This window comes from Drosophila kikkawai, chromosome 2L (assembly GCF_030179895.1).
Source record: "Drosophila kikkawai strain 14028-0561.14 chromosome 2L, DkikHiC1v2, whole genome shotgun sequence".
Taxonomy (NCBI): domain Eukaryota; kingdom Metazoa; phylum Arthropoda; class Insecta; order Diptera; family Drosophilidae; genus Drosophila; species Drosophila kikkawai.
In genome coordinates this window covers 3,655,253-3,681,401 of record NC_091728.1, presented here as the reverse complement: position 1 = coordinate 3,681,401, position 26,149 = coordinate 3,655,253, and the positions used below count along the sequence as shown (strand labels likewise).

The 26,149-nt window shown below is 39.8% G+C and overlaps 1 protein-coding gene across 1 annotated transcript in view; it reads right to left on the bottom strand.

Annotated features, from left to right (window-relative positions):
* The window catches only part of ed (hemicentin protein echinoid), a 104,418-nt gene that overhangs the window by 10,412 nt on the left and 67,857 nt on the right, over positions 1 to 26,149 (bottom strand). The window contains exons 6-7 of the mRNA XM_017182900.3: positions 10,619 to 12,805; positions 9,419 to 9,940 (exon numbers count right to left, since the gene is read on the bottom strand). Coding sequence (XP_017038389.1) covers positions 9,419 to 9,940; positions 10,619 to 12,805 — 2,709 coding nt within the window. The remainder of the gene's footprint in view (positions 1 to 9,418; positions 9,941 to 10,618; positions 12,806 to 26,149) is intronic.

Genomic DNA, 26,149 nt, shown 5'->3' with positions numbered 1-26,149 from the left:
GATGAATGAGTATTTTTTTGGCAAAATAAATAAAAAGGAAGTCCAAGGTTTTGCATACCATTTCCAATGGATGGGTAATGGCTATATGAAAAACTATAGAGAATCCTTTAAAAAGGCTCTCGTTTTTAAATAGAATTCTTGTTTAATTAAAGAATAAATTCAAATTTAATTTCAAGAGTTAAACCTGAAGAAAAATCAAATTTTCGTGTGGCAAAATGTATAATTAGTGTCCTTTTTCTATAACAAAATTACTAAAATAATTGTATAACTTTCTCTCTCTTTTATTTTTCTAGTTTTTTTCTCTGCCTTATTTAATTAAATTATATTATTATTATTATTATACTTGGCAACCCTGATATCTGAGCCTCCTTTGTATGCATACAAGTTAAACATTGACTATTTGGCTTTTGGCCAAGTCAAAACTTTCGCTCGTTTGGCAGTAAAATAAAATTTAATTAAAATTAAGCCAAAGTTTCTCTGGCTCGAAAAATACGTTGAAGTTCTCTCGTTTTGAGCCTAGGATTTTTATTGATTAACACATAAAAATGACAAAGGCATAAAATGAATTTATTAACTGCAAAAAGGAGGCTTCGCTTTGACTCGCGACTCGCAGACAAGGCGTAATTAATAGTTCATAACATTGCGCATACGCCGCGTGCGCCACTTAAAATCTATCCGAGCGTCATAAACCCTTGAAGCACCCAAGCAACCTGCCTTCTCTCGCTCTCTCCAGCTCTTTCTTCGATTTGACAAATTTTTATGAGGGAGCAGGAGGAGTGGATTGTGTCCTTCGGCCCGCATTTGATGAGGAGCAGCTGGTGCTTCTATTTTTCCCACTCGAGGTCCTTCTCCTGCTCCTCCTTTTATTCATTGTTCCCTTTGCCTGGCCTGCCTGGCCTGACGGTGCGTGCCTGCTGCCTGAACGCATTTATTATTATTTTTATATCGTGATAAATCACTCATAAATATTAAAAGCACGCTTGCCGGCAAACACAAACTTTTTGAATTTTGAGTTGTGCCCAAAAAACAAAAGGAAAAAAATAAAACAAAAATAAAAGGGGGCTGGCAAAAAAAAAAGAAGTGTTCTTAAAAACATAAACATTTGCATTTTAGGGGATTTGTCACCGCGGAAGGGATTCTTTTTGCTTTTGTAATTATATTTTTAATTAAATGCACATACATATATTATAATTTCTATATTAATTTTATGAATTACAAACACTAAACTTTTAAAATAAAATATTTAATAGGTAAAGAATGTATTTTACAAGAGTTTTCTGTCACTTTTGCAACTTTTATTTTAAATCTACATTATTTTAATGCTGTTTTATTTAAGAAAATTGTATTTTATTTAAGAAAATCTTAAATTTCAAGCTCTATTTTTCTTTGTATTATTTTTGTTAAAACCCTCCCAATTATTTTTCCCTGTTCACTATCTTTTTATGGCAACATTTTGTGTCACGCATCCCAAAAGTATGCAATAAAATTGTTCGATTTTAGTGAATTTCCACAGATTGAGTTGCCTCTTCTCTTGGGTCTAAAATAAAGAGTGGTTCGGGAAATATGCCTATATATGCCATATATTATATCACATATCCTATATATCATATATACCATATATAGCCCACATTCGTCGGGTTTTATGACCAGTTTTTGCTACTATTCGCGTGCCAAGGCTCTCGCTTCGGTCGCTTTTATGCCTCGTTTTGGTGGGCGTGATAATTTTTATGATTAGCCATAAAACTAAAACAGTAATAATATTAACTTCATTTACATTTCATGCGAACAGGCCAAGTTTTTCTCTGCTCTTTTTCCCCTGTATTTTTTTTTATTTGCTCAATGGCAATTTGCATATTTGCTTGAGTAATTTTATGCCTTAACGTAGGGCAACTCCTCGCTCCTCTTCATTTTTGTTATTATAAAACATTTGGCAATTGCAACAAAATATTACCAACCCCCCCGCCTCCTTGGTGGGTAAAACTTTTCAATTTGATAAGCATCAAATCTTTTGTCGGCAGCAACTTTTGATTGCTCAAGTTTGCCAAAAATATTTGACCGAAATAACAAAAATTCTCTACCACCACCCCCCGCGCGTTGTTGATGAAAATTTTAATGCATTTCCATTGTCTGGGAAGCAATTTTGCCTACAGTTTATTTTTATTTTTACTTCCTATTTTCCTTTATTTTCCTTTTATTCTCTTCCTTCTTTTTCATTTTCATTTTTAGCAATTAAAGTTTGTCAAAGTTTTGTGCATTGATTTGAGCAAATAATAATAATAATAACAACCGTTTGCGGCATAGTTCTGGGACGCCCAGTCACGCCTCTCAGTCCGCGGTGCTCCTCGCTTTTCCCTCCCCCTAAAAACAGCTTATTAAACCCGCTCCGCTCTGCTCCTGGTTCTTTTCTCTTCTCTTCGCCCCCTCCCCTTGCCACTTCAGAGAGCCCGAGCCCGAGCCCGAGCTGTTTGCGCTGGGAAAATCTTTTCATGTAAAAGTGCTTGGCTGGTGGAAAGTTTTCCCTCTAATTCACTCGACAAACTTTTCAACCGGAAGCGCTTACAATTATGCAACATTTTTGTGCAGCAACTACAACGGCTGCAGCAGCAGCAGCAGCGGCAGAAGCAGCAGCAGACGCACAATAAAAACAGTTTCAAATGCCATTAACGGTTAACTAAATAGCAGGCAGCCTGCCCCGGCACCAGAGGGTTAAAGAAGTGCAAATGGGGAGCACAACTTGTGCTGGCAACAGCCTCTGCCAGGAGGTTGCTCGCTCTTTCTACTTGGCTTGGCTGGGCTTCCTCCTCAGCTTCCTGCTCCTGTGAGCTCCTGCTTCTACTCGGATTTCTCTTCCTGCTCCTTCCCAAAACTAAACTCGGCTGAACTGAATGGAACGTAACGGAAGGGCACTCATCTCAGCTGAACTCTCGAGCCCAGTTTGGTGTTCAGGGGGCTTTTTAGGGTGTTAATGGCACCAGTTCGCTCCTTATCTAGGTTACTCATTCTACAGAGAGGGAAATTTTAGGGGATATTGGGGATTTAAACAGTTCAATAATTGATTTATATAAATGTATATATTTTTAGATCATAAAATATTCTATTATCTTATATATAAACCTATATTATATCATTAAAATTGTATGAAATAAACTTAGACCAAAAACTTAACTTCAAAAAAACCGAAATTTCTGGCCTTTAGATCCTGAAAATCGATCATAACTTGGCCAAAAAAGCCTCAAATTCAATTTGGAAAACGGTTTTATGCTACTTTTTTCTAGGTTAACAAATCTGCTTACTAGATTTAATGTTTTAAAAAATCAAAATTTTTGGCCATTTTTAAGAATTTTAATGATGTAACCTCTTATCAAATTTTGAAAAAATGACCCAAAAATAGATTTCTTTCGGACATGTCTAGAAAGAAGCGCCTGTTAATGCTGATCAAGAATATATATGGTTTATAGGGTCGGAAATGACTGCTTCATTGTTTTGTAAGATTTTGACTGAAATTTTAATACCCTGTAGGGGTATAAAAATGTGGAAATACTTTGAAAATGAGGAACAAGATTTGTGGTGTTTTTTTCTAAAATGCTACTATTGTTTAAACATTATTTAAATATATGAAATATCTATAAAAATTGAAAGAACTGGCAAACATAATCTACAATTATTTCAAAATAAAATACCCTATAAATTTTAATTTCTTCATTCTTACTTTTCTTGAAAAATCTCCAAGTTCTTCTCTTTAACTACCAATATTTTCAGTGCTTATAAAATCTAGCCTTCTTCCTCCCCCTGACCTTTTTTTGGTGGCTCGCCCTGATCCTTGCCTTGTTGCACTTTTAATTAGCGACGCGACTCGGGGACTTTGCAGAGTTGCAGAGTCGGAAGTCGGAGGCTGCTGGTGCCGCTGCTCCTGCTCCTTGGCATTTGCCCTAAATGCGCTTAAATGTAGCTGGCACACAACAAGGACCATGGTAGTACTATTTCGGGGAAAAGTTCCTGCACTTGCCGTGTTGCAATTTTCCAAACCCTCTTTCCCTCCCTTTCCCTTTCGAACCAAAAAGTTGTTAAAGCAGCTTCAGTTTTCTCCGATTTTTTGTTCGGGTTAATGAATGAAAAGCCTGCGAGGGCGGCAAACTCGAGACCGAAAGAAAGTAAAATAACTGTGTTTTGTTTTTTGGGAGCCAAATCTCCTCGGGAATTCAACGTGTTGTTCCTGATCAGCTGAGCATGACAGAATTTCCTCTTTTCTTGGCTTAAAAGAAACAGCTAGTCGAGAGCAGGTCAAGGGTATTTTCTTGACGCTTTTCATAATCATTTAAGGGCTGCTTGCCTGACTTTTCCTTCAATTTCCTCTTGAATTTCCACCTGCTGTTTTTTTTTCTCTCTACCAACTGTGTTTAGATTTAAGCCAATTAGTTTGGCCAGCTGCAAAAAAAACAAAAGCCAGCAGCAGCAGCAGCGGCAGCAAATTGGAACTCATAGATTGTGTCTTCGGTATGTTGGTTGTGTGCGGTCGGGGTCGGGTTTTTGGTTCAGATTGGTTTGGCTGGGTTTTGCATGGTTTGGGTTAGGTCAGTTGACCGGTTGGCTGGTCGGGTCAGTCACTCGGTCGCCCGTTCAGTCAGCTGTGCCAAGGCTGCTGGCGATGATAGCAGCCAGAGCACCAGCTGCTGCTGCTGCTGTCCCCTTTAACCCCTTGACAGTCCCTTTCGCTTTTCCCTTTCGCTCACAACTGTGAATACAAGACAAACATGTTCGAGAGGGCAATCACTGGCAAAAAACGAGCAGATTGAGTGGAACAAAGAGCTGCAAAAGCTGGCCTAAAACTAGGCAGGGGAGTTATGCACTGGGAGAATTTTATAGTTTATGATTTGGTGAAATATTTGTTTTAATTTGATGTTCAAAAATGTTTTTTAAAGATTTTAGAATTTTTATAAACCAAAATTTCATTTTATTAAATATTTGTAAACTGAGAAAATATTTAAAAATATTAAAAAAGTGTATACAATGCTTGTAAAATGTTTAAATTCATTACAAATATTTCAAGAATTCCAAAAAATAGTTTACAAGTTTCTTTTAAATGACACAAATATTTTCAAGTGTCAAAGCCATCACCCCTTAAACATATATCCCTCCCCCTAGTACCCTTTTTTGGTTGCGTTTTTGGGGCGTGAAAAACTATTTTGCGGCTATTTGCTTTGCGGGGGCCAGCAGGGCGCCGGTTGCATTTTAAGCCCAGAACTAAACAGAGAGAAGGAGGCAGTAGAAGAGCACCCAGAATCCCATAGAAAACACACACCCCCAAAACCCAAACCCAAACCTAAAAACCAAACTAAACCTAGAAACATGGCAGACATTTGTTGGCCCGACGCGCGCTCCCGGGTTCATGGCTTTATTTATTTAGCGCATAAATTTGCCAAGCGCGAGATTCCTTCTGTTTTGCTTCTATTTTTATTTTTTTCGCTTAGTTATTTTTGTGTTTTGTGTATGCTTTTTTTTTGTAGTTTTCCTCCTCTCTATTTTCGATGGTTGGTTGGCTCTTCTGTGTATGCGACGACGACGACATTTGTTTGCATTTATTTGGTTTTCTAAATGCCAGCAGCTGCTTTTGTTCTTCGCCGCCGTGCATTTATTCGCAGGGACATGACCTCGCCGTCGTCGTTGTAGTCGTCGTCTAGCCGTGGGCGTTTCCCATATCCCCCAGACTCTGATTCGGAGACCCTGACTCCTGATTCTTTATTTAAGAGAGTGCAAAAAACTTGCCAGCTTGTCCTTAGATTTAAAGTGTATAAATTGGGGAATTGTATTTGGTTTTGGCTATTTTATTAGCTGTAGAAATATTATTTTAGGTAATTTATTGACTTCACTTTTTATTTAATTTCTATTTCTAAATGTGTTAAGTTTTTATTGGATTTCTTTTTAACTAAAGTAGTTTCTAATTTCATTCTAGAAAAAAACATTTTTAATTAAATTTTCCAAAAAGGTTTTCCCTGGCAAGTGTAATTTTCCCTAAACTCCTTTCCCTTTTTCCTGTCTCTCCTTTCCCTTGGGCTGCTGCTGCACTTTCGCTCTTCGCTTGATTGTTTTTATTGTCGTCGCCGGTTTACATGCAAAGTTCATTAGGTTTTTGGCCTAGGTCGAAAGCAATCGTGGCTATAAGAGGAGAGCTAAAGGGGAAATAGGAAGGGGTATGGCTGGGAGGCAGGGCAAAGGACCGATAACGAGCCCGAAAAGTGCAGGCAACTACAACAATGAAGCGAGAGAACTCTCAGTAGCACACAAAGTGTAAAATGAGGGAAGGCTTTGCACAGAAAAAAATCTTATGAGAGCAAATTAACATAAATAATAGAAACTATGCTTATATAATTTTTAAAATATTTATCTGGCTATAAAAAATTGTTTTTAATAATTATAATTTTAGTTTAAATATTTATTAGCTTTTTAAAATAATTAAAAACAATTTCTGTAGTCAAAAAATATATTTTTAAAATTATAAAACCTTTTTTTCTATTATTAATTGAATTAATTTAATCTCATTTTAATTATTTTTTGTTTATTCAATTTTTAAAATATTTTCATTGGCTAAGAAAAAATTGTTTTAAATTATCTAAGATTTAATTTAAAGTTTTATCAGCTTTTTAGGTAATTTAAATAATTATAAAACAATGTTTGACAGCCTAAGAATATATTCAAACAATTATTTAACCATTATTTCATATTTTTATTTTTTTTATAAATTAAAATCAAGTCTCTACAATTTTTTCTTCAGTGCCGAACGAACTTAGAGGCCCTGGGGTTTGGTTAGCATCTGCCAAAGGACATTTTCGAATGGCATAGAGCCTCCCGTGTGCTCTCCGGCCCTGCTCCTTAAGCGGCAATTAGCGTTCACAATAAAATGGAGCAGCAGGAGGAGGAGCAGGAGCAGAAGCAGGATGGAGGGAAAGAGTCTCCTTTTTACTTCCTTTTCCCCACTGCGATGCGATTTACTCTTCCTCCTCCTCCGCTAGACTTTGTGCGGACTGCAACCCTTTATTATTCATGCCACTTTCACTTGGCAAATTAGCTCTGTAAATGCAACTCCCACTGCTTCTGCTTGGGCGCCTTCCTTACAATCGCTTTTAAATGCAATTAAGTGGCAATGTTTGCCCCCATCTGCAGCACACCTCACCCACACTCATTGGTTTTAACCCCCTAATGCCCCCCAGACGACGACGACTAAGCGCCTTAAAATTTTAATTGGCCTTCTCGGGCACACAAAAAACAATTGAAACTTGAAATTGGCAAGGGGGTGGTGGGTGGTTGCAGGAAAATCCAAATTGCTGCCATTTCGAGGCTTAACTAATTTAAAACAAAATTAAATTTTACAATGTCCAATATCTAGAATGGGTTTGTGTTTTGGTTTTTTTTTATCCTTGTGGTTAAAAAAGGAATTTTTAATTTGCACATCATTACTTTTCCCCATTGGTTTTCCACCCTTCAGTATGTGGAAAGGTTAAGCTTCAAGCTTTTTTTTCTCCATAAAGAAAAGTGTGTGTGTGTGTGAAAAACCAGAACAATTAATAATGAATTGTATGGCGAATTGTGTGAAACCGCCAGAAGGGAGTGGCGAATGGCAGGGAAGCTGGCCCCGAGTCCAGGAGAACTCGGAAAACTCAGGAAGGGTCCAGGATGAATGGACGTGCGCGACAGCAACAAACAATTGAAAATGGAAAGTATATTACAAAATGCTACACAACAGCAACAACAAAACAGGAAAAGGAGGAGAAAAAAAAACTGGTTGAACACCGTTTAGAAAAAAATTGCTGTTTCAACAAATTTACAACGGAAGTGGAAAGTGCTTTTCCCCTACCCGTTTTCCCGCAGGTGCGTAGCCGCGTTTGATGAATGCCCGCCCGCCGCCACCATCATCGATTTGCACTCAACTCCATTTTGCACTTTTCCCCCAACCAAGACACACTCACATAATTTTCAGAAAACCTTCCTCTGCTCCTTCCTTCCTTTTTCCACTGAACTTTCCCTTAAACGTCAGCACGGATTTTCATTTTGTGTACGGAAGTGTACGTATTTTTGTGGCTGTGAATGTGTTCTTGGTGGACAATGAAAAATCACCGCAAGTGATTCAGCGAGGAGGTGTTATGCTTTCCTTTGGAAAATGGTTAAAAAAAAAGGGGGACAACAGCGAGGACTTGTCCCAGCCGGAAGAATGTCTCACTTGGGTTTTTTGGGGTCTCAGTTTAGTTTTTTTTGATTTTTAAAACCATTTTTGGATACCTTTTCAAGGAAAGAACGCTTGAAGAAGGTTTATAAATAAAGGTTTGAAAGGTTAAAATATAAAATTTGACCTTTAAATTAATATATAATATTTTTATACCCTTGCAGGGTATTATAATTTCAGTCAGAAGTTTGCAACGCAGTGAAGGAGACGTTTCCGACCCTATAAAGTATATATATTCTTGATCAGCATCAACAGCCGAGTCGATCTAGCCATGTCCGTCTGTCCGTCTGTCCGTCTGTCCGTCTGTCTGTCTGTCTGTCTGTCCGTCTGTCTGTTTCTACGCAAACTAGTCCCTCAGTTTTAAAGCTATCTGAATGAAACTTTGCATATAGTCTTCTATATGCTCTCACTGCTATATATGTCGGAACGAGCCGGATCGGACGACTATATCATATAGCTGCCATACAAATGTTCAATAAATTTTTAGAAAAAAAATTATAACTTAGCTGTTTTTCAACATATGTGCACTATTTTTTACATATGACCATTTTATATTATTTCTGAATTTTGGTAAAAATTTTATGAAAATCAGACGACTATATCATATAGCTGCCATAGGAACGATCAGGAAATTAATAGAAAAAAAATTATAACTTCGTTGTTTTTCAACGTATTTTCATCTACTCTGAGATATAGTCTTATTTTATTATTTCAGAATTTTGGTACGAATTTCATAAAAATCGGACAACTATATCATATAGCTGCCATATAAACGATCGGTAGATGTAGATAAAATATAAAGCTGGGAATGCAAAACTGTAACTGTCAAACTGTAAACATAATACGTATACGTATACGTAGGTAAAATGTAATGAAATAATATCTGCAAGGGTATAGAAACTTCGGCGTGCCGAAGTTAGCTTCCTTTCTTGTTTAAATTTAAAAAGCCATGCTCTAAGGCTTAAAAGTGCTAAAAATATTATTTCCTTAAAGGTTTTTCTCCCTACTTCTAAACGTTATTATTTTAAATATAAATTTTTTAATATTTTTAAAATTTTTTCACATTTTCCTGCCAAAAATCCTATATTCTTTGCACTCCTAAACCATACAAGCAATATTTAAATTTTTTAACATTTACCCGTTCCCTTTTCTCCCTTAAAATTTATATAAATAAATAAAATAACATTTCTCTTTTCCACTTACATTCATTTCCAGGAATCGTGTGCGCCGTGAGTCCCGGTATTCCATTCACTCCCATGCAGCTGCTACCAATGCCGCCCACACCAACAACGCTGCCAACGCCCATGCCGCTGACCACACTTCCGCCGACTCCGACGCCCACACCGCCAGGTCCCACGCCGCCACCACCTACCACACCGCTGCCGGGATGATAGCTGTACCCATTCTGAGTGGCATACAGCGCCGTCTTCTGCTCCTCCATGCTCAAAGCAAGATCCATCGAGTGCTCCAGGGCCTTGTTGTCCAGTCCCGAGGCGGGGTAGTAGGGTGGCGGTGCCTGATTCTGCTGGGCAGCCACTATCGAGGGCCGGACAGAGTCCATCTCGTAATCCTTGGCGGCGGCGCTCTTTTTGGACTGATTGCGCTTGCAGCGACAGAACATCAGGATCAGGCCGGCGAAGAGGGCGAACACGATGCAGGACACGATTATCGCAATCAGTGTGGGCGTGGCCAGGGCACTAGCCTCCGCTATATAAGGGCGACCAACTGTGTGGGAGAGAAGAAATGGGAAAGAATGAGAAAATGTAGCAGAATGAGTTCACTGGAGGAAAGAGGAGGTGTCTTCTACGAGGAGGGAATCTTAAGGAGTTTCTAGGAACTTTAAATATAAGATTCTTTGATGTAAACTAAAACTACTTTTCATAATTCATAATTTTGGCAATAAAATCTTAATTTGAACCCCCTTTTTTGTAACTCTGTAGCTGAAGCCGATGGCGAGATGAAATGAAGGCATGAAAAATGCATTGCAAGGAGTTGAAGTGGATGGATGAATGGTTGGATGGATTGTGGGATGGATTGTGGGTTGGATTGTGGGTTGAATGGACTTGGTTGCTTGGATAGAAGAGAAGGATGAAGAGGAGGAGGAGCAAGATGAGGAGGAGAAGAAGGAAACCTCTCTCTGGCTGGCTGGCTGGATGAGTGATTGATTGTCCGCCGGCTGCCGGCCATTCAAGTGGTGCAATTGCTCGTAATGGCTTTGCATATAATGGAAATCATCAGCATCGCAGGAAAGAATCCAGAACATACATCCTTCACCCACATTGCTTGATTCCTAGCTTATTCCTTTGTTCTTCAGATATCCTAGAAAATGTTACACTTTCTTTCTAAGCAGGAATTCTACTATTTTTTTAGTTTTTAAATCCTTAAATCATATTTTCTACTTACTCTCCGCATCCGTGTAATCGCCGCAGTGCTCCTGGTTCGACCTTAGGCACAGTTTAACCCTCACCACAGGACTATCATCCTCGAGAGCCAAACTATTCAGTCCATGGTTATCCTCCTCATCGCTGATGGTGTGTCCCAATGCACGTCCTCCTCCCAGCCTCCTGGCACCATTCAAACGCTCCAAGACCTTCTCCTTGTGCGTGGGTCCAGCGCCGGACAACTGAAGATTGTCCAAGGTATCCACCACTTCCCAGGCAGGCATCGGAGTGTCGGCATTGACCATGCTCTCCACCACAGCCATGAGGGACAGACAGGTGGCACCCACATCGATGCCCAGGGTGCGTGTGCTGGGCTCATAGGTCACCTGCAGGGGCGGTGGAATCCTGCTGACCTTGGTGGTAACCAAAATCTCACTCGAGTAGGGAGAATTACTCTTGGGATTCAAAGCCTTCACCTTGAAGGCATAACTCTGATGCTGCTCCAAGGAGGTGACCTTGCAGGGAATGTCCCGCTGGCAATCGACCTCCACCCAATCCGAATTCGAGTTGGCCATGTTGGTACAATCGGGGATCACTTGCTCCTCCCGGGGCATGGCCACACGTCGATAGCTGACAAAGAACTTGGTCTTGCTGAGGCCACCATCGAAACCGGGATCCCAGCTGAGGGAAACATAGTTGTGGCCGACATCGGTGGCCCGCAGATTGGTGGGCTTCTCTGGCGGACCCTTCTGCTGTAGCCGAATGGGTGCCCGAATGGTATCCAGGGTATTGGCCACCCGGCAGGTGTATTCTCCATAATCCGAATGCGTCAGCGAGTTGATCTTCAAGACGGAAGTGTAGATATCATTGTTGTCGGTGGTGGTACTGATCTCATAGTGTCCATCCGAGGACATGGTCAGGGGAGAGGGATTGTTGCCAAACTGCCATTGGAATTCGGGCTTGGGATAGGCCTGAACCTTGCACACAACCTCTGCAGTCTCGCGGATATCAAAGGCCACCTTGTTGTACTGATGCAGGACAATGGGTTCATGTTCGATCCTCAGCTGCATCGACGAGTTGGCGGAGTTGACTTCATTCTGATACAGACACGTGTACAGTCCACGATCTCCAGGAACCAAGGCATTGCCATTGGGTCGGGCTTTGCCTCTAAACTTGAGCTGACTCTGGACAGTGACCATGCCATTGAGGCCTTGATCGGGATTGGTTTGCACTTCGTATAGGTTTTCCTCGGGCAGGATCTCCATGCCATCCTTCAGCCACTTGACACTGGGAGCCGGCTTGCCCTTGGCACTGCAGGTCACCGTGTAATCCGTATCCGCCACCCTTCTTGTCATGTGTTGCTGCAGCTTGGCCAGGAATTGTGGGGGTTGATGAATCTCCAGGACAATGGTGGCCATCATGCCGATTCCTAACTCATTCACAGCATGACAATGATACTTTCCCTCGTTGCCCAGATGAGCTTTGGGTATGGAGTACTGTGGACCTTGAGCCAGGATCTTCTGGGTGCTTGAGAATTCGCCATCCATGTCGCGGAACCATCTGTACTGAGGCACTGGCCAGCCTGGGGGATTGGCAGCACAGGTGAGGGTCACACCATTGCCCACATGAACCACCGGCTTGTTGGGTGTAATGTAAGCCTGGCCAGGACGATGACGTACCAGTAGGGCCACCGTGGAGTTGCCCACTCGCTCGCTACGCTCCATACCCTGGCTCTGCATTATGTTGACCGCCCGGCAGATGTAGTTGCCGGCGTGCTCAGCTCGCACAGAGTTCAGGGTCAGCACATCGCCACTATGGCGGAAATCGGGGGCATTCTCCTTGAGCCATTCAATGGTCACCGGCGAGGGATTGGCCGTAACATTGCAGCGAATGGTCACAGTGTCGCCTTCCTCGGCTTCCCTGGTCTTGGACTCAATCACCACCGTGGGCGGATACAGAATGTCCAGGATGAGCTCCTGCTCTCCCGTCTTGCCAAGACCATTGTCCGCTATGCAGGTGTATTTGCCAGCATCCCCAGCACTCACCCGATGGATGGTATGGACCAGGGAGGAGCTGATGAAGCGACCATTGCGATTCCATCGAACATTGGGCACCTTGGGTTTGGCATCCACGTTACACTCCAGCTTGGCAGTCCGGTCACGTTCCACCCGCAAAGGATTCTCGGGTCCGACCTCAACGCGGGGATAATCTGGAAGGGGGAAAAAAGAGAAAAACAGCGAAAATTAGTCAAGTCACAGAGGCCAAATCAGTGGAATCAAAGCAAACCACCGACGAAAGCATGAAAATTAATAAACACGCAGCATTTTTGGCATAATCAGGCGGCATAATCCAAACTTCTAATTGAATTAATCAGGGGGAGAAAATGAGAACTGGAGGGGAGGAGAATTGGAGAAGCTACAGGAGCTGTAGAGCTTTCGAGCTGTAGAGCTTTCATGATTAGTCTCAAGCTGGTCTCTGATTAGACACGAAATTTGCAAATTATTAATTAAACTAATGAAGTGTCTGAAGGTCGGCACAGGCCAAAATTCCGCCAAGGGTCATTAGCAATGGGTCTTAGGGTTGGGTTTTGTGGGTTTAATTTGCAGTTGAAATAAGTAAGAGTCGCGTTCAAAGGGTTTATTTGATGGGGAAAGGAGATATCTTTGAGAAAATTATATTTTTTATGGTTGAATAAATGTTGAAGAACTGATAAATTAATTAATAAACAAAAGAAAAACTGATCAATTAATTAATATTCAATAGAGGAGGCATTACTTATATATTTTAGATAAAATATTTTAAAATTAATTTATATATTTCTTACTTTGAAAATCCCTTTGAAATAACTAACTTTATACATTTATTTTATTTTATTAGGTTTGCCAGAACACTTTTTTAATATTATTCTAAAGTATTCTTGCTTTTAATTAAACAATTTACTCCAATTAAATTAGCCAACTATTTTTTACCAAGTTTCCTATAATTAAACCTTTGTTTTAAGCCTCACATTCCTCAGTTAAAAGCTCCTGTTTCTGCTGCCGGCATTTACGTTTTGTCATCAGGTAATTTTCCAACACAGTTTCCTCTTTACCCTTTACCCTTCTCCCTTTTTCTATTTTTTAGATCCCCGCCTCTGCACTTTCCAACTGGAATCTATCCACGAGTTAAGAGTCCAAGTTGGAGTAGCTAAAAAGACTGCAAGTCATAGTCCAACATTAGTGGCCTCTTATGCACCGCAAATGGCGTGAAATTATGTCTGTTCCCGGGCACTATGCCTCTTCTTCACTTCTCCCCGGAATCTTGGAGGCTTCTCCTCCACACCGCAACCACTTTGTAATTAACTGCCCCCTGGATAAGTGTCGCCAGCTGCCTAATGACTTTGCTCATAAACTCGCACTCGCCGACCGACCATTGACAGGAGGACAGGAGGAAAAAGAGCAAAGAGAAGGTACTAGTGGAGGAGGAGGTGCAGGAGGAGGAGCAGTCGTCTCAAGAACTTTACTTGCCGCAATCTCGAGAAACTGGAGCAGGCGACCCACGGTCTGTGGGCCCCTCTCTCCTCCAACCACAGTTCATAGTCTCAGCCTTACTCAATCTCCTCCTCCTGCTACCTTTACTCTTCCTGCAAATTATAGTAAATTGCGTGATTCTCCAACCGGGTTTACCTTTTATGAAAGGTCTGTAAAACTCTGAGCGGGTTCAGGTGTCTCGCTTTCACAGAGAAACAAATTTGTTGAATTAAGTTGTGGTTGCTTCAAGTATTTATAAATATGAATATTTACTAATAGAAGGTAAGAGAAAGGACTTTAAAAAACGTATTTGGCTTTATCTATTTTAAGTTTATATATTTTTCAAATCTTAAGAGAAATTCTGATGTTTTGGCTAAGAAAAAGAATATTTTTAGATATTTTAGGGTGTTGTAAACTTGCTTGTTTAATAATTCACATATTATTCAAGCAGATTTTCTACTAAAAAAAACATACTTTAAGCAAGTTATAATCAATATTCTAGCTAACTTTTAATTTCTTTTCAATTAAGAGTAAAGTAACTGCTAAAATTTTGGTTTCAATTCCGTTAACTTCCTAATATAATATATGGAACTTTATACCCATATTTCAGTCAAAAGCTTACAAAACAATGAAGAAGCCATTTCCGACCCTATAAATCATATATATTCTTGATCAGCATCAACAGGCGCTTCTTTCTAGCCATGTCCGGAAGAAATCTATTTTTTGGCCATTTTCACAAAAATTGATAAGGGGTTACATCATTAAAATTCTGAAAAATGGCCAAAAATTTGGATTTTAATTTTAGTATGCAGATTTGTTACCCTATCAAAAACTAGGAAATAGCAGTTTTCCGAATTGAATTTGATCATTTTTTGGCTGAGTTATGAAGATTTCAAATTTGGCATCTGACCCTATGGTAACCTTTAAGGGTATACAAACTTTGGGTGGCCGAAGTAAGCTTTCTTTCTGGTTTATATTAATTTTAATGTTTGTATTTATATTTTATTAATTCAATTTTATATTTTCTTATTTATTTTATATTTTAATTTAATTTTCTACATTTTTTTCTCAGTGATTTTTGAAGGTACCTCGAAAGTCTCAGCCTCGGACTCGCGTCTTTTGCGTGTTTATGTGCGTGTAATTACTTTTGATTGTCTGGCTTTGTTCGCCGGCGACCGGCAACCATTAAAGCATTGTTTGGTTAGAAATCAAGACCTGCTTCTGTTCCATTTTGTTCCGTTCAGCACTGTATAGTACATATACAAACATATATACATATAAATATGTCGGAGATATCCGTTATTTAATTTAACCGTAGTCGAGCCAGCGAGTTCTGTTCGCCTGCGCAGTCAAATCGAATCTGTCATCACGCCACTTTTCCTGTGGCCCTTTCACCTTTTCTTACTTTTCACTCAGATGTCATTCCTAGACAATCTCAAGCTGTCTCTCTCATTCTCTCCTATTGTTGCGACAGACGAACAGACCTCACTCAGTAACACTCCTGTTACCGACTCAACTGTCATTGCGCCTGCGCGCCAGCGACACCTACAGGCTACCAATACCTGAGCATGCCGAATAGTTCTGTTGCCATAGCAACAAGCTTTCCAAATTTGCACTTAGCAACCAACTCGCCGACACGGCCATCCTGACAATTCACGCGTCCTCGCGTGACGTGTCTTCTAATAGCTCTAAACATAACTGTCATTTTCATTTATCATTCTCTCTTTTTTTCTCTCTTTGGTCTCAACTTAACATTTCATTTTATCTGTTTTATTCATGTCAAATAAGCTTTACTTTTATTTCTTCTCGCCACTTCATTCTCTTCTCGTACCAAATCTGTATCTTCTTTCTCTGCTCGTACCACAACTCTTACTCAACATCTCTTCATCAATTTATACAGGCTCTTGCTGCACACTTTGCAACGCTCACACGCACCTCTTGCGTCACGGTCTCTCTGGACCCTCACAGCCTTATAAATGATTCCACCAACGAGTGCCTCAGTCGGCGATCTCTCGCTTACACTTCTAGTGTCTTCAAATGTTAGTTTGGCAGGATAACCTTTCGAAACCATAGAGTACAAGCTCTTTTCGTATTTCAAAAGGCTCCGCTTCACATATTCTGACCATAGGAATAAAGTAGGCCCTGTTTCATGTGATCCGACACGGCCTTCCTGACAAATCACACGTCCTCGTGTGTTAACTTTAAATCACAGTATTCTAAAATTTCGGTACTCGTTACATTTTATTGTCAACAAACATTTCATTAATTTTCTAAACATAAGTATTGAGGCATTTAGACAAAATAAGCATCTTGGTTTCATGATAACATAACAAATTACATCTTCATTTTAATCATAATTTACAATTCAGACTTCTCTAATTACATAGCTTTATCAACTGGTGTATTTCCTTTTACACCCACATACTGACCCCCGCCATAACAATTCCTTCTGTTATGGTGCGGTCTCCACTGACCCCCGCCATAACAATTCCTTCTGTTATGGTGCGGTCTCCACTGACCCCCGCCATAACAATTCCTTCTGTTATGGTGCGGTCTTTATATCCCCTCTTGGGATTCCAAGGCATCAACCGTGCCATCCATATCATCATTCCCCACATGGGAATCAGACGCATCTCCACTTGAGTCGTCTAAATCTTTAATCAACTTTAATCTTTAATCAATCAACGTCATTGCTTATTTTGTCTATTTGGCTATGCCCTCAAAAACTCATGCGCATACTTATAAAAGTTCGCTTACTTGACAGATATCTCAAAACATATCAGCCACCATCAAGCTTTTCTATAAACTCTGTTTGGTGCCGATCTTCATTTTCATTTTCCATCTTCATTTCTTTCTCTTTTCTCTCTCATTCTTAACATATTTTCCATTTTCATTTTTCATTTTAAATTAATCTTGCCCTATCAAAATTAGTGCTCTTCCGAACCAGCATAACGTAACTTTAAATTTCTCTTTCTTTATACTTTTCTCTGTGTCATGTGGTGGTATCAAGCCCAAAGGGTGGGTCCGATTGGCATCTCTTAAGGGCTTGCATTGGTTGCACTACTAACTGTGCAGTTCGCCGCAAGTTGCACCCCGCCAAGAGCATCTTCCCATCACCTCTGCGGTCCTGGTATCCAGCCAGATGACTACTTTACAACTTTACACATGATACAATTTTCAACAATCTTTAAACTTAGTCATTTCCAACAATTCTGATAAATATTGCTGGGTCTATTTTTTCCAACCCAAACACATAACGGATTTATAACCTTGATTAATAACTATCCAACAAAATTTAAGGGACACTACTGGCAGATAACATTGCCTCACACCTCTCTGTATTCTTTAAAATCCCTCTTCGTAACTCAAGTTAATTTCAATTATTTTTAGTTGTTTATAAACTATACCAATAAATCCTGAATCCTGAAGTTGATCAGTCGGTCATTTGAGATTTCCATTCTAAGTTCAGACGTTTTTCTGTCAATTTATTTTTATTTATCGGAGTTAAATCAGTCATGTGAATTCTGGACACAAAAAGAATTCCACAATTGCCTTGCGCTTTCTCTTCCTCTACTCTATGATGCACTTCAGTTAATTTTTTTTTTTTGTTTAGAAATGATTACATCTGCAATAAGTATAGACTACAAACTCTCATCTGAACAAACAATGCCAAAAATGTCAGAATAATTGCACGCCAACCAATATTTCCAATTCATACAAAGGCTACTTGGACTCCACAAGACACATAGTTCTACCAATATATCCACCAACATAAGGGTCTCCATTAATTAGGTGTATTAGCATTGGACCATATCCACAAGAGCTTATATCTGTTTCAAATTTGATCAGATGTTTCGAACCCACAAATAACGATTACAGGCTCATTTGTAATAATATTAAAAACGTTCGTTCCAATTTCTGAATATCGTCATTTCACTTAAAGATACTTGAAGCCGAAGAATCTGTCTCATGATCTGAGAAAATCGAGGCACACGTTTTTGAAAATAAGGCACCAATTCAATAAATGGTCTTACGACGGTCTCTTAATTGCACCGATTAAAAGGACGGACCTTTAACGTAAGGATTTTCTAGGAATTGGGTCTGATTTCTCCACCGCACACCTCATAGCTCAGATACTGCGTAGTAGGTTCAAGAAACCCACATTTGGTAACGTTAAATGGCAACCCTGGTACAGTCAACACATTTAATACAACTTTCAGCCTTCGGAAAGCCTTTTCTTCCGAGTTTGCCATGATTAACACGTCATCTATGTAAACTATCGCAAATAATCATGATAAATTCCAAACGCCTTAACATTTGCATGATGAAGGTAGAAGATGCACTCTACAAACCAAACGGCACGGCAGACCAAACAGACGGCAACTCGTAATTTTAATTAATTATTTTTCAACAGAAACATTTTTCCTTCACAGGGTCTGACATAAGCGGCAAAGGCCACTGTCCGAAACCATTTTCGAATATTGCTTCCGATAGTCTAAGCACAACCTATCGTAGCACAGGGCTCGCCAATGGGAAGGCAGATGTGCAAACAACACTGCAATCAAACACATCTCTATTCCCATCTTTTAGCCAATTTAGCTCCCAAATCAAAGAATAATTGGAAAGGGCTCACCCGATACTGTCACTGTTGAATCACACAAATCAACTCGCTTCTACATGCAGCTGCCGCTGCCGCTCGCAGCCGCTGATACCCATCTCGTGCACACAGATGCAATGTGACCACCGTTCTCACGCCTGAAGTGCGTCACTCCAGCTCTCCGCACTTCAGCCGCAGTTCCGCCAGTGTGCTGTTGTTGTTGTCTTCCATTCTTCCCCAAATTTTCTGGCCGACACTGATGACACTTGCAACCGTCCGGCTCAACACGCGACCAGTGCATTTGACTGCCTATCACGACTCCGGTGTCTCGCACCGCGCGGCTGCGCAAGCTTTCGATGCGCTACTGAATTTAATATCGACCGAAAATCACTTTATCAGAATGCCCGCGAGGCTATGGTGAATCCCACTTCTGATGTCGGAGATATCCGTTATTTAATTTAACCGTAGTCGAGCCAGCGAGTTCTGTTCGCCTGCGCAGTCAAATCGAATCTGTCATCACGCCACTTTTCCTGTGGCCCTTTCACCTTTTCTTACTTTTCACTCAGATGTCATTCCTAGACAATCTCAAGCTGTCTCTCTCATTCTCTCCTATTGTTGCGACAGACGAACAGACCTCACTCAGTAACACTCCTGTTACCGACTCAACTGTCATTGCGCCTGCGCGCCAGCGACACCTACAGGCTACCAATACCTGAGCATGCCGAATAGTTCTGTTGCCATAGCAACAAGCTTTCCAAATTTGCACTTAGCAACCAACTCGCCGACAAATATATATATAAAGTTTCAGTTTGCGCCACAATTGTGGCCCTTTTGTTTTGTTTTGTTTGCGTTCCTGTTGCCCGCTAAATGGCTTCAAATTGGCTTAATTGTCACTTGGCGAACATGTTTTACACATTTGGGCCATGAAACAGAACGTTCTGCAGTGCACATTCCTTCTGCCTTCTGAAGAGGGCGACGGGGTGTACTGACCTGAAAATAGGCCTTTCATTTCCCTTGATTACTTTAAAATGGACCCCCGGCAACCAACCAGTGGAGTTTCCTTCAATTATTTTCCAGCTTTTCGTGTTCATAAATAATCAAGTGAAAAACCACGGGGCAGGCGAAAAAAGGAGATGCTCGACGAAAGAGAGAAGCAATTTTATGCGTGTTTTGCATATAAATTTCTTGCTCAACGCTTTCGGACACGGTCCTTAAATTATGTACGCAAATAATTGAATTAGTTTACAGGCAGAAAAAAATACAAAAATAAAAGAGGGAGAGCGGAAAAGCAACCCCTGAAAATCGTGTTAGAAATATTTTTCCAATCAATTGCCAAATTGTTGCCAGGTTTTTGCGTTCGTTCCCTTGAAGTACTGAGACATTCAGTCCCCAACCATTCACTTGGAAAATACTATTAACAAACACAAAGAGGACCCTGGGCTACAGGAATACAATTTAGAGGAAAAAAGAAGGCAGAAAAAAAATTATAAAATTTAGTTTAGATCTCCTTTGGACATGTACAGCAATTTATATGGCTAATCCCAAGGAATGGGAAGAGTAAGCTAAATTTAATTTGGTATTTTTAAGGGCGACACAAGGTCTAATGCAATTTATCGAGGGATCTTAGGTCCTTCAGCAATTAGTTAGAAAAAGGCTAACTGGTCCTAATTCTTTTTACCAGATTAGCAAAGGCCTAGCTTACATTTTAAGAGGGTTTCTAGGTAGAGAACGTAAAGCTTGGCTTCAAGATTTATTTTAAAATATAAATTAAAAGAAGATTCTTATCTGAAAATCTCTTTCTTACCTTAATTTCTTCTTTTCAATTTAACCATTTTAATTGCTTTAAATTCCCAACAACTTGAACTATCAAAAGAGCCATCAAATTAGAGCAGAAAGCTCATATATTAATTTTAATTTTAATTACACTTGCCAAGCAACCAAAAAAAAAAAGAGAATGTGGCAGCAAATCCATTAAAAATAATCGACAAAGCTTTAACTCCCTCAATGGCCGTTGCTTAACTTGGCCAAATCCAATTTTGATGTGTGGGTTAAGGGGGGGAAAAGTGGTTGGTTGGAAAACGCGGCGGGAAAATTGAGGAAGGCACGCGCTGAGCCACAGGCCACAAAAGCCAAGGCAGCAAGGCAAAAGCAAAAAAGAAGCAAAAGCAAAGGCAAAAGCGATTTGATATGACCAACAAGCGCAAAACCAAACCGAATGAACAACTCGTCTGTCTGTGCGTCCTTCCCCAATTTTCCCTATTTTCCAACCAACACCACTCTCCCTGACCTCCCCCCTGAGGCCACCACCGCCAATCCATTCATTCAAGACACGCGAAATTGGCAGGCCAGAAAACATTTTGGCCCGAGGTCCAAGATAAATGATAAGGCGACTAAGACTTATCCCTGGTTTTCCTGCTTCTCGAACCTGCTTCTCCTTCTTCCCTCCCTCCCTCCTTGGGCCTTTTCTATTCGTAACTAATGAATGTTAAGTTTAAAAAGATACACAAATTCTCCCTCAGCTTCTAAAGATACCATAAATTTGAGAGACAAGTAATGGGGCTTGGTACCCTCTAGGATGAAGAGTGCCTACAATTAAGTTTGCCAAATGACTTTAAAGGCCAATTGACTTGTGGAAAAGTTCACTTAAATGAAGTTTATATATATTATTACACCCTGGGCTTTGCTAATCAAAACAATTAGCGCTTAAAGTCGCTCTGTAAAAGTGTCTTAAATGGTATTGACCCATCGAGAGCCCTTTTCTCCTTTTCCTTCCTTCACACACAGTTTTGTGTGGCATCTTCAAGTTGATGTTGCCATGATTTTCATAATCTACTAAATGTTTTTCTTGGTCTTTCAAGTTTTTCTTGTTTCCAAGCTGGCTGCTACATATGGATGTGGCTCCTCCACCAACTGCTTTTCTGCAGCTTCTCTCCAGCTTCCAGCTGGTTCTCCTTCTGCCAGAGAAGAAGTCTCATCTCGACCATCTTTGCCATCGCTGGCCAGATGGTTTGCTTTTGTAACTTGTTAGTTTTCTTTAGTGGCCCTACACACACGGGTTCTTCTCCATCAGAGACACACAAAAACATAGACACACACATACGCACACCACATAAGCCAACAGCTGCGGTAGAAATAATAGTTATGGTCAAGATTTTAGGTGCTAGCTGGGTAGGGGTTTTAAAATTTAAGGTATTTTTGGGTTAAGAAAATGTTTTAGGTTTTTTAAAATTAATATTACTTTATTGTAAAAACTTCTGTGAGTTTTAAGTTCTTAAAAATCGAATTTTGGTTAAATTATTGTAAAATTTTATTGTAATTAATGAAATCTTGCATTGTTTTTTAATTTTTCTTCTCAAAATCTTCTATAAATTTCCTATTTTTTATTTTTGGTTTGTTTTCTCAACTATTTTTTATTTTTAATCATTTATTTTAGTTGAAAATAGTCCGTAAATTCTTAATTTTCTTGATTTCTTAATTGTTATATTCAATATTTTCTTTTTTAAGCTCACTTCTTTCTTGATTTATAATTTTTTTTTGCTAATTTTACCTCATAATTTCTTTATTTTATTAAACAAAATTCCTATTATATTCACCTCAACTATATCTCTTGGCAAACACACTCTCGTCACACACACACTCTCCCCTAGATACGCTTGTTCCCTGTCTTGTTTTGCTATTAAGTCAAGAATTTTTATAGCATTTAGTTGGAAAAGCTTCGCATAGTTCTACCTACTCCAACCTCCTCCTCCCATACCCCTCCTTTTTCGATATACCCCACACTCACACTCCCTGGGACTTGAACTTGGTTGGAGTTGAAGTGGAAGATACGTACGCATAACTCGTGCCTGCTGTCAGCGCATTTGAGCTATGAGCTCTTGTGGTTTCTGCCTTGGCTTTTTATTAGTTTCTTGTTTGGTTTTCCCCCTCATCCCGCCTCCTCCTCCCCCTCCAGTGAGTGGTTTTCGGGCCGAGTGACCAGCAGTGCTGCTGCTGCCATTTCTGGCTAACTAGTTACTAAATTGAGCGCATAAACTAAAACAACTGCGGACTGAGGCTCAGAGGGAGAGTAGGAGGAAAAAAAAAACACACAGAAAACTAGAATAGCAAATAGCAAAAGGAAACTAGCTCTCTGGCTACTAGTCTCATAAATTACAGGAAGACATATTCAACGGAGACAAATAAACAACCGCCAGAGCTACTACACACTTCACTCCACTCCTCACCAGTAGAACCCCAACTATGGTGGACAGTATTTAGCAGGCACATTAGCTTGGTTAACAAGAAAATCATTTAATTGAACAGCTCGAAAACCAGTTTGCAGATAACAGCAACATCAGTTTCCTAGGAAAACTGAAGAAGAAAAGGCGGAGCTGTTACCCAGAAGCTGTGAATAAACATGGCACAAGATGCTTGCTTTCCTGCTGGAATTAAACCCATAAAAAGAGTCTACTTTAGAAGGAAATTTTACTCTTTAAGAATCTTAAGATGTGGCCAGTTTCTATTGATATTTACTAGACATATTGATCTTTTAGATATATAAAATTATTACCCATTAAAAAGTACTACGCCAAAATGGATCTCCATTTATAGGAACGTGCTCAAACGGAACACACAAAAAACGTGCCTGAAAAAGCAGAAAACATAAAAAGAAAAACGCTCATGAGTTATCCACAAAGTGGAAAACACTTTAAAGTGATCACGAAATCACGCGGATCAAAGCGAAACCAAAAGCTATATTCCAGAATCTAAAAATCTATAAAGATACAGAAATGCAAACATTTTCCTTTTGTTGTTTCAGGTTTGTGTGTCATTTTCCCCAGGAAAATCTCTAGGAATTCTTTTCCTCCTTGTTCCCCCAAAATTAAATGTGCAAAAAAAGAAGGCAAACCAAAAGCAATAAGAGAGCCAAAACCAACTGATAAACGGACAAATGTTTATTGTACTAAAAATTTTATTGGCCACACACATGCAGATACCAGATACAGATACACGACTCCACAGATACAAAACGTATATATATACAAAAAATATATATAACTGACAATGCCTGGCCATAAAATGGAATCAAATTGTGCCGACCAAAGCAAATGTTTGGTCAAAAACACTGAAAGCCAGAAAGCAGAGGGGGGAAAATTGTTGAGAAAAATCAAGCAAAAGATTTAATAAATGTTGAATTTTCCCCCCTAGCTTTTCCCCTTAAGGCTGAAAAACATATTGATAAACTAGACTGGAGTCCAGAAAGACTGCCGAGAACTGCAAATGAACGTGTAAACAAACAGATGTATCTGTGCAGCGGCGAGATACAAATGAACAAACACAATACATAATTGGAGGAAGACGATGCCACCACCTCCACAGCTTCCCAGTTTTTCAGTTTTCCCGTTTTTCAGTTTATTTTTATGGCACACAATTTGTGGCAAATCAATGGGAACTCTGGCTGTTGTTGTTGCTACATTTTTTCCTACTAATTTTATGGGCTTCCACATGTTCCAGGCATAAACAATTTCGTGCGCTCCTCACCTCTCCACAGAAGCAATCAAAGCTGCCCCAAATTAATTTAGGGAAAAAAAAAACTTTCCTCGCTATTTAAACAACACAAATTTTTGTAAATTGTCTGGTTGGAATTTTAATGGTAAACAACAACGGAAAAAAAAGGAGCTAGAAGACTGGGAGGCTGGCTGCTTAAAATAGGCAGCAAAATTATTGACAAAGTTTTTCCAGGCACCAACACACACACACACACATGGAAAAGCGAGAGAGAAGAGAGGCCACAAACGATGTCATTAGTGTTGGCATTTCCCTCGCCTAGCCTCTATTTGCCCAGCGGGAGGAAAATTGCGAGGGAAAATGGCAGTAGAACCGGCTAAAAGTAACAGTCGGGGCCAAAAACTTTTGCTTTTATTTATTTACTTGACGCGCAACAACAAAAAACACAGACGAGCAGCAGCAGAACAACGAAAAAAAAAATAGGTTCCAAAAACCGGGGGCGAGAAAAAGTAAACAAAAAACTTCTGGGATAGGCTGAACAAAAAATACAGGCTCTTAGAGGTCCTAGGTCTAGGGATACCCTCCCAAGAAAATGCTTCAAAGAATATTTACACAAATTAAAATGGCTTAAAAACAAACTTTAAATAACAACAAACTTTGAATATATTTTTAAAATTTTTAGAGATTTAAATTGTACAATTATAGGATTTTCTCACCTTCAGAAAAAAGTTTTTTGGGCCTTAATGTTTCGTTAAAAATGTTATTTAATTTCCTGTTAGTTTCCTAGATTCCCAGATTATTTTTAAAATATTTTATTTAATTTTCTTAAATTTTCCTAGACCCCTAGGCCTGCCTTAACCTCGGTTTCATTGCCATTTAACCCCTTTTTCCCCTTAGAGTATTCAATTAAATGGGCCAAGTGATTTCCACAACCCTGGAAAATAGAAAAAAATAAAGGAAACTCGAGTACGAACACGTAAAGCAAATTTTTGAATGGCGTAATTTTCCAGCTAGAGAAAAATAGAAGGAAAACCAGACCAACAATGATGATCCCGATACCAACTCTTGGGAGAAATTGCAGCAGTCTGCCTGCCTGGCTGCTGCTTTGTTTAACTTTCTCTAGTGAAAATGTTTCTGGGCAACATGAAAAGACTGCGGAAAATTTGTAGCCGAGAATTAGGCGCTAGGCGGAATTACTTGCGAAAAAGTAAAGCAAATAAGGGAATGGAAAGCAAAAAAACAAAAACGAGAAAAATATAACCAAAAGTTTGCCCCGCAGAAACGTGCCGAGTGAATAGGAAAATAGAATGAAATCGGGGGAAACCCCCATCGAGTGATAACCTTGCCCCATAATAAACTCAATTCCCTCACTTTTTGCGCTAATGCAAAAAAGGAAGAAATAAGGAAAATCAAATGGTAGAGAAGAAGGCATAGAAAAGTGGCATTGTCCTGGCGACTGGCACGACATTGCCCCGTCTTTTGACCTAAATAATTAAATTCATTTGGGGGCGACGACAAAGAGACAAGACAAAACAAAAAGAAAAAAGCCAAGGAAACAGCCAGCCAAGCCAGCAAAACTTTGCTCTTAATGCTGTCCTTGGACCAGCAGGACCTGCAGTCCTGCACTTTCTTGCGTTTCATTTAATTTTATGTTAAATTAATTTGCTGCCACTGCAAGTCGTTGCCGAAATACAAAAAGGAAAAAAAACAGACAGCATTTCATTGCTTTTGTAAATATTTAGTTAGTTTGAAGAGATTTCCTTCTGTCCAAGAAATTGCATTTTGGAACGGAAATGGAAATCCAGCTGCCGGCAACACATTTACTTTAATTTCCTTCCAGCTTTCCGAGAGGTGTCTGCAGGAGTGTGTGTGTGTGATGGAAAAGTTTTCCGGCTGACAGGTAAGCCACCTTTCGGTTTGCTTCATGCAGCAATAAGGTTTAAGAGGTTACGACTACCGA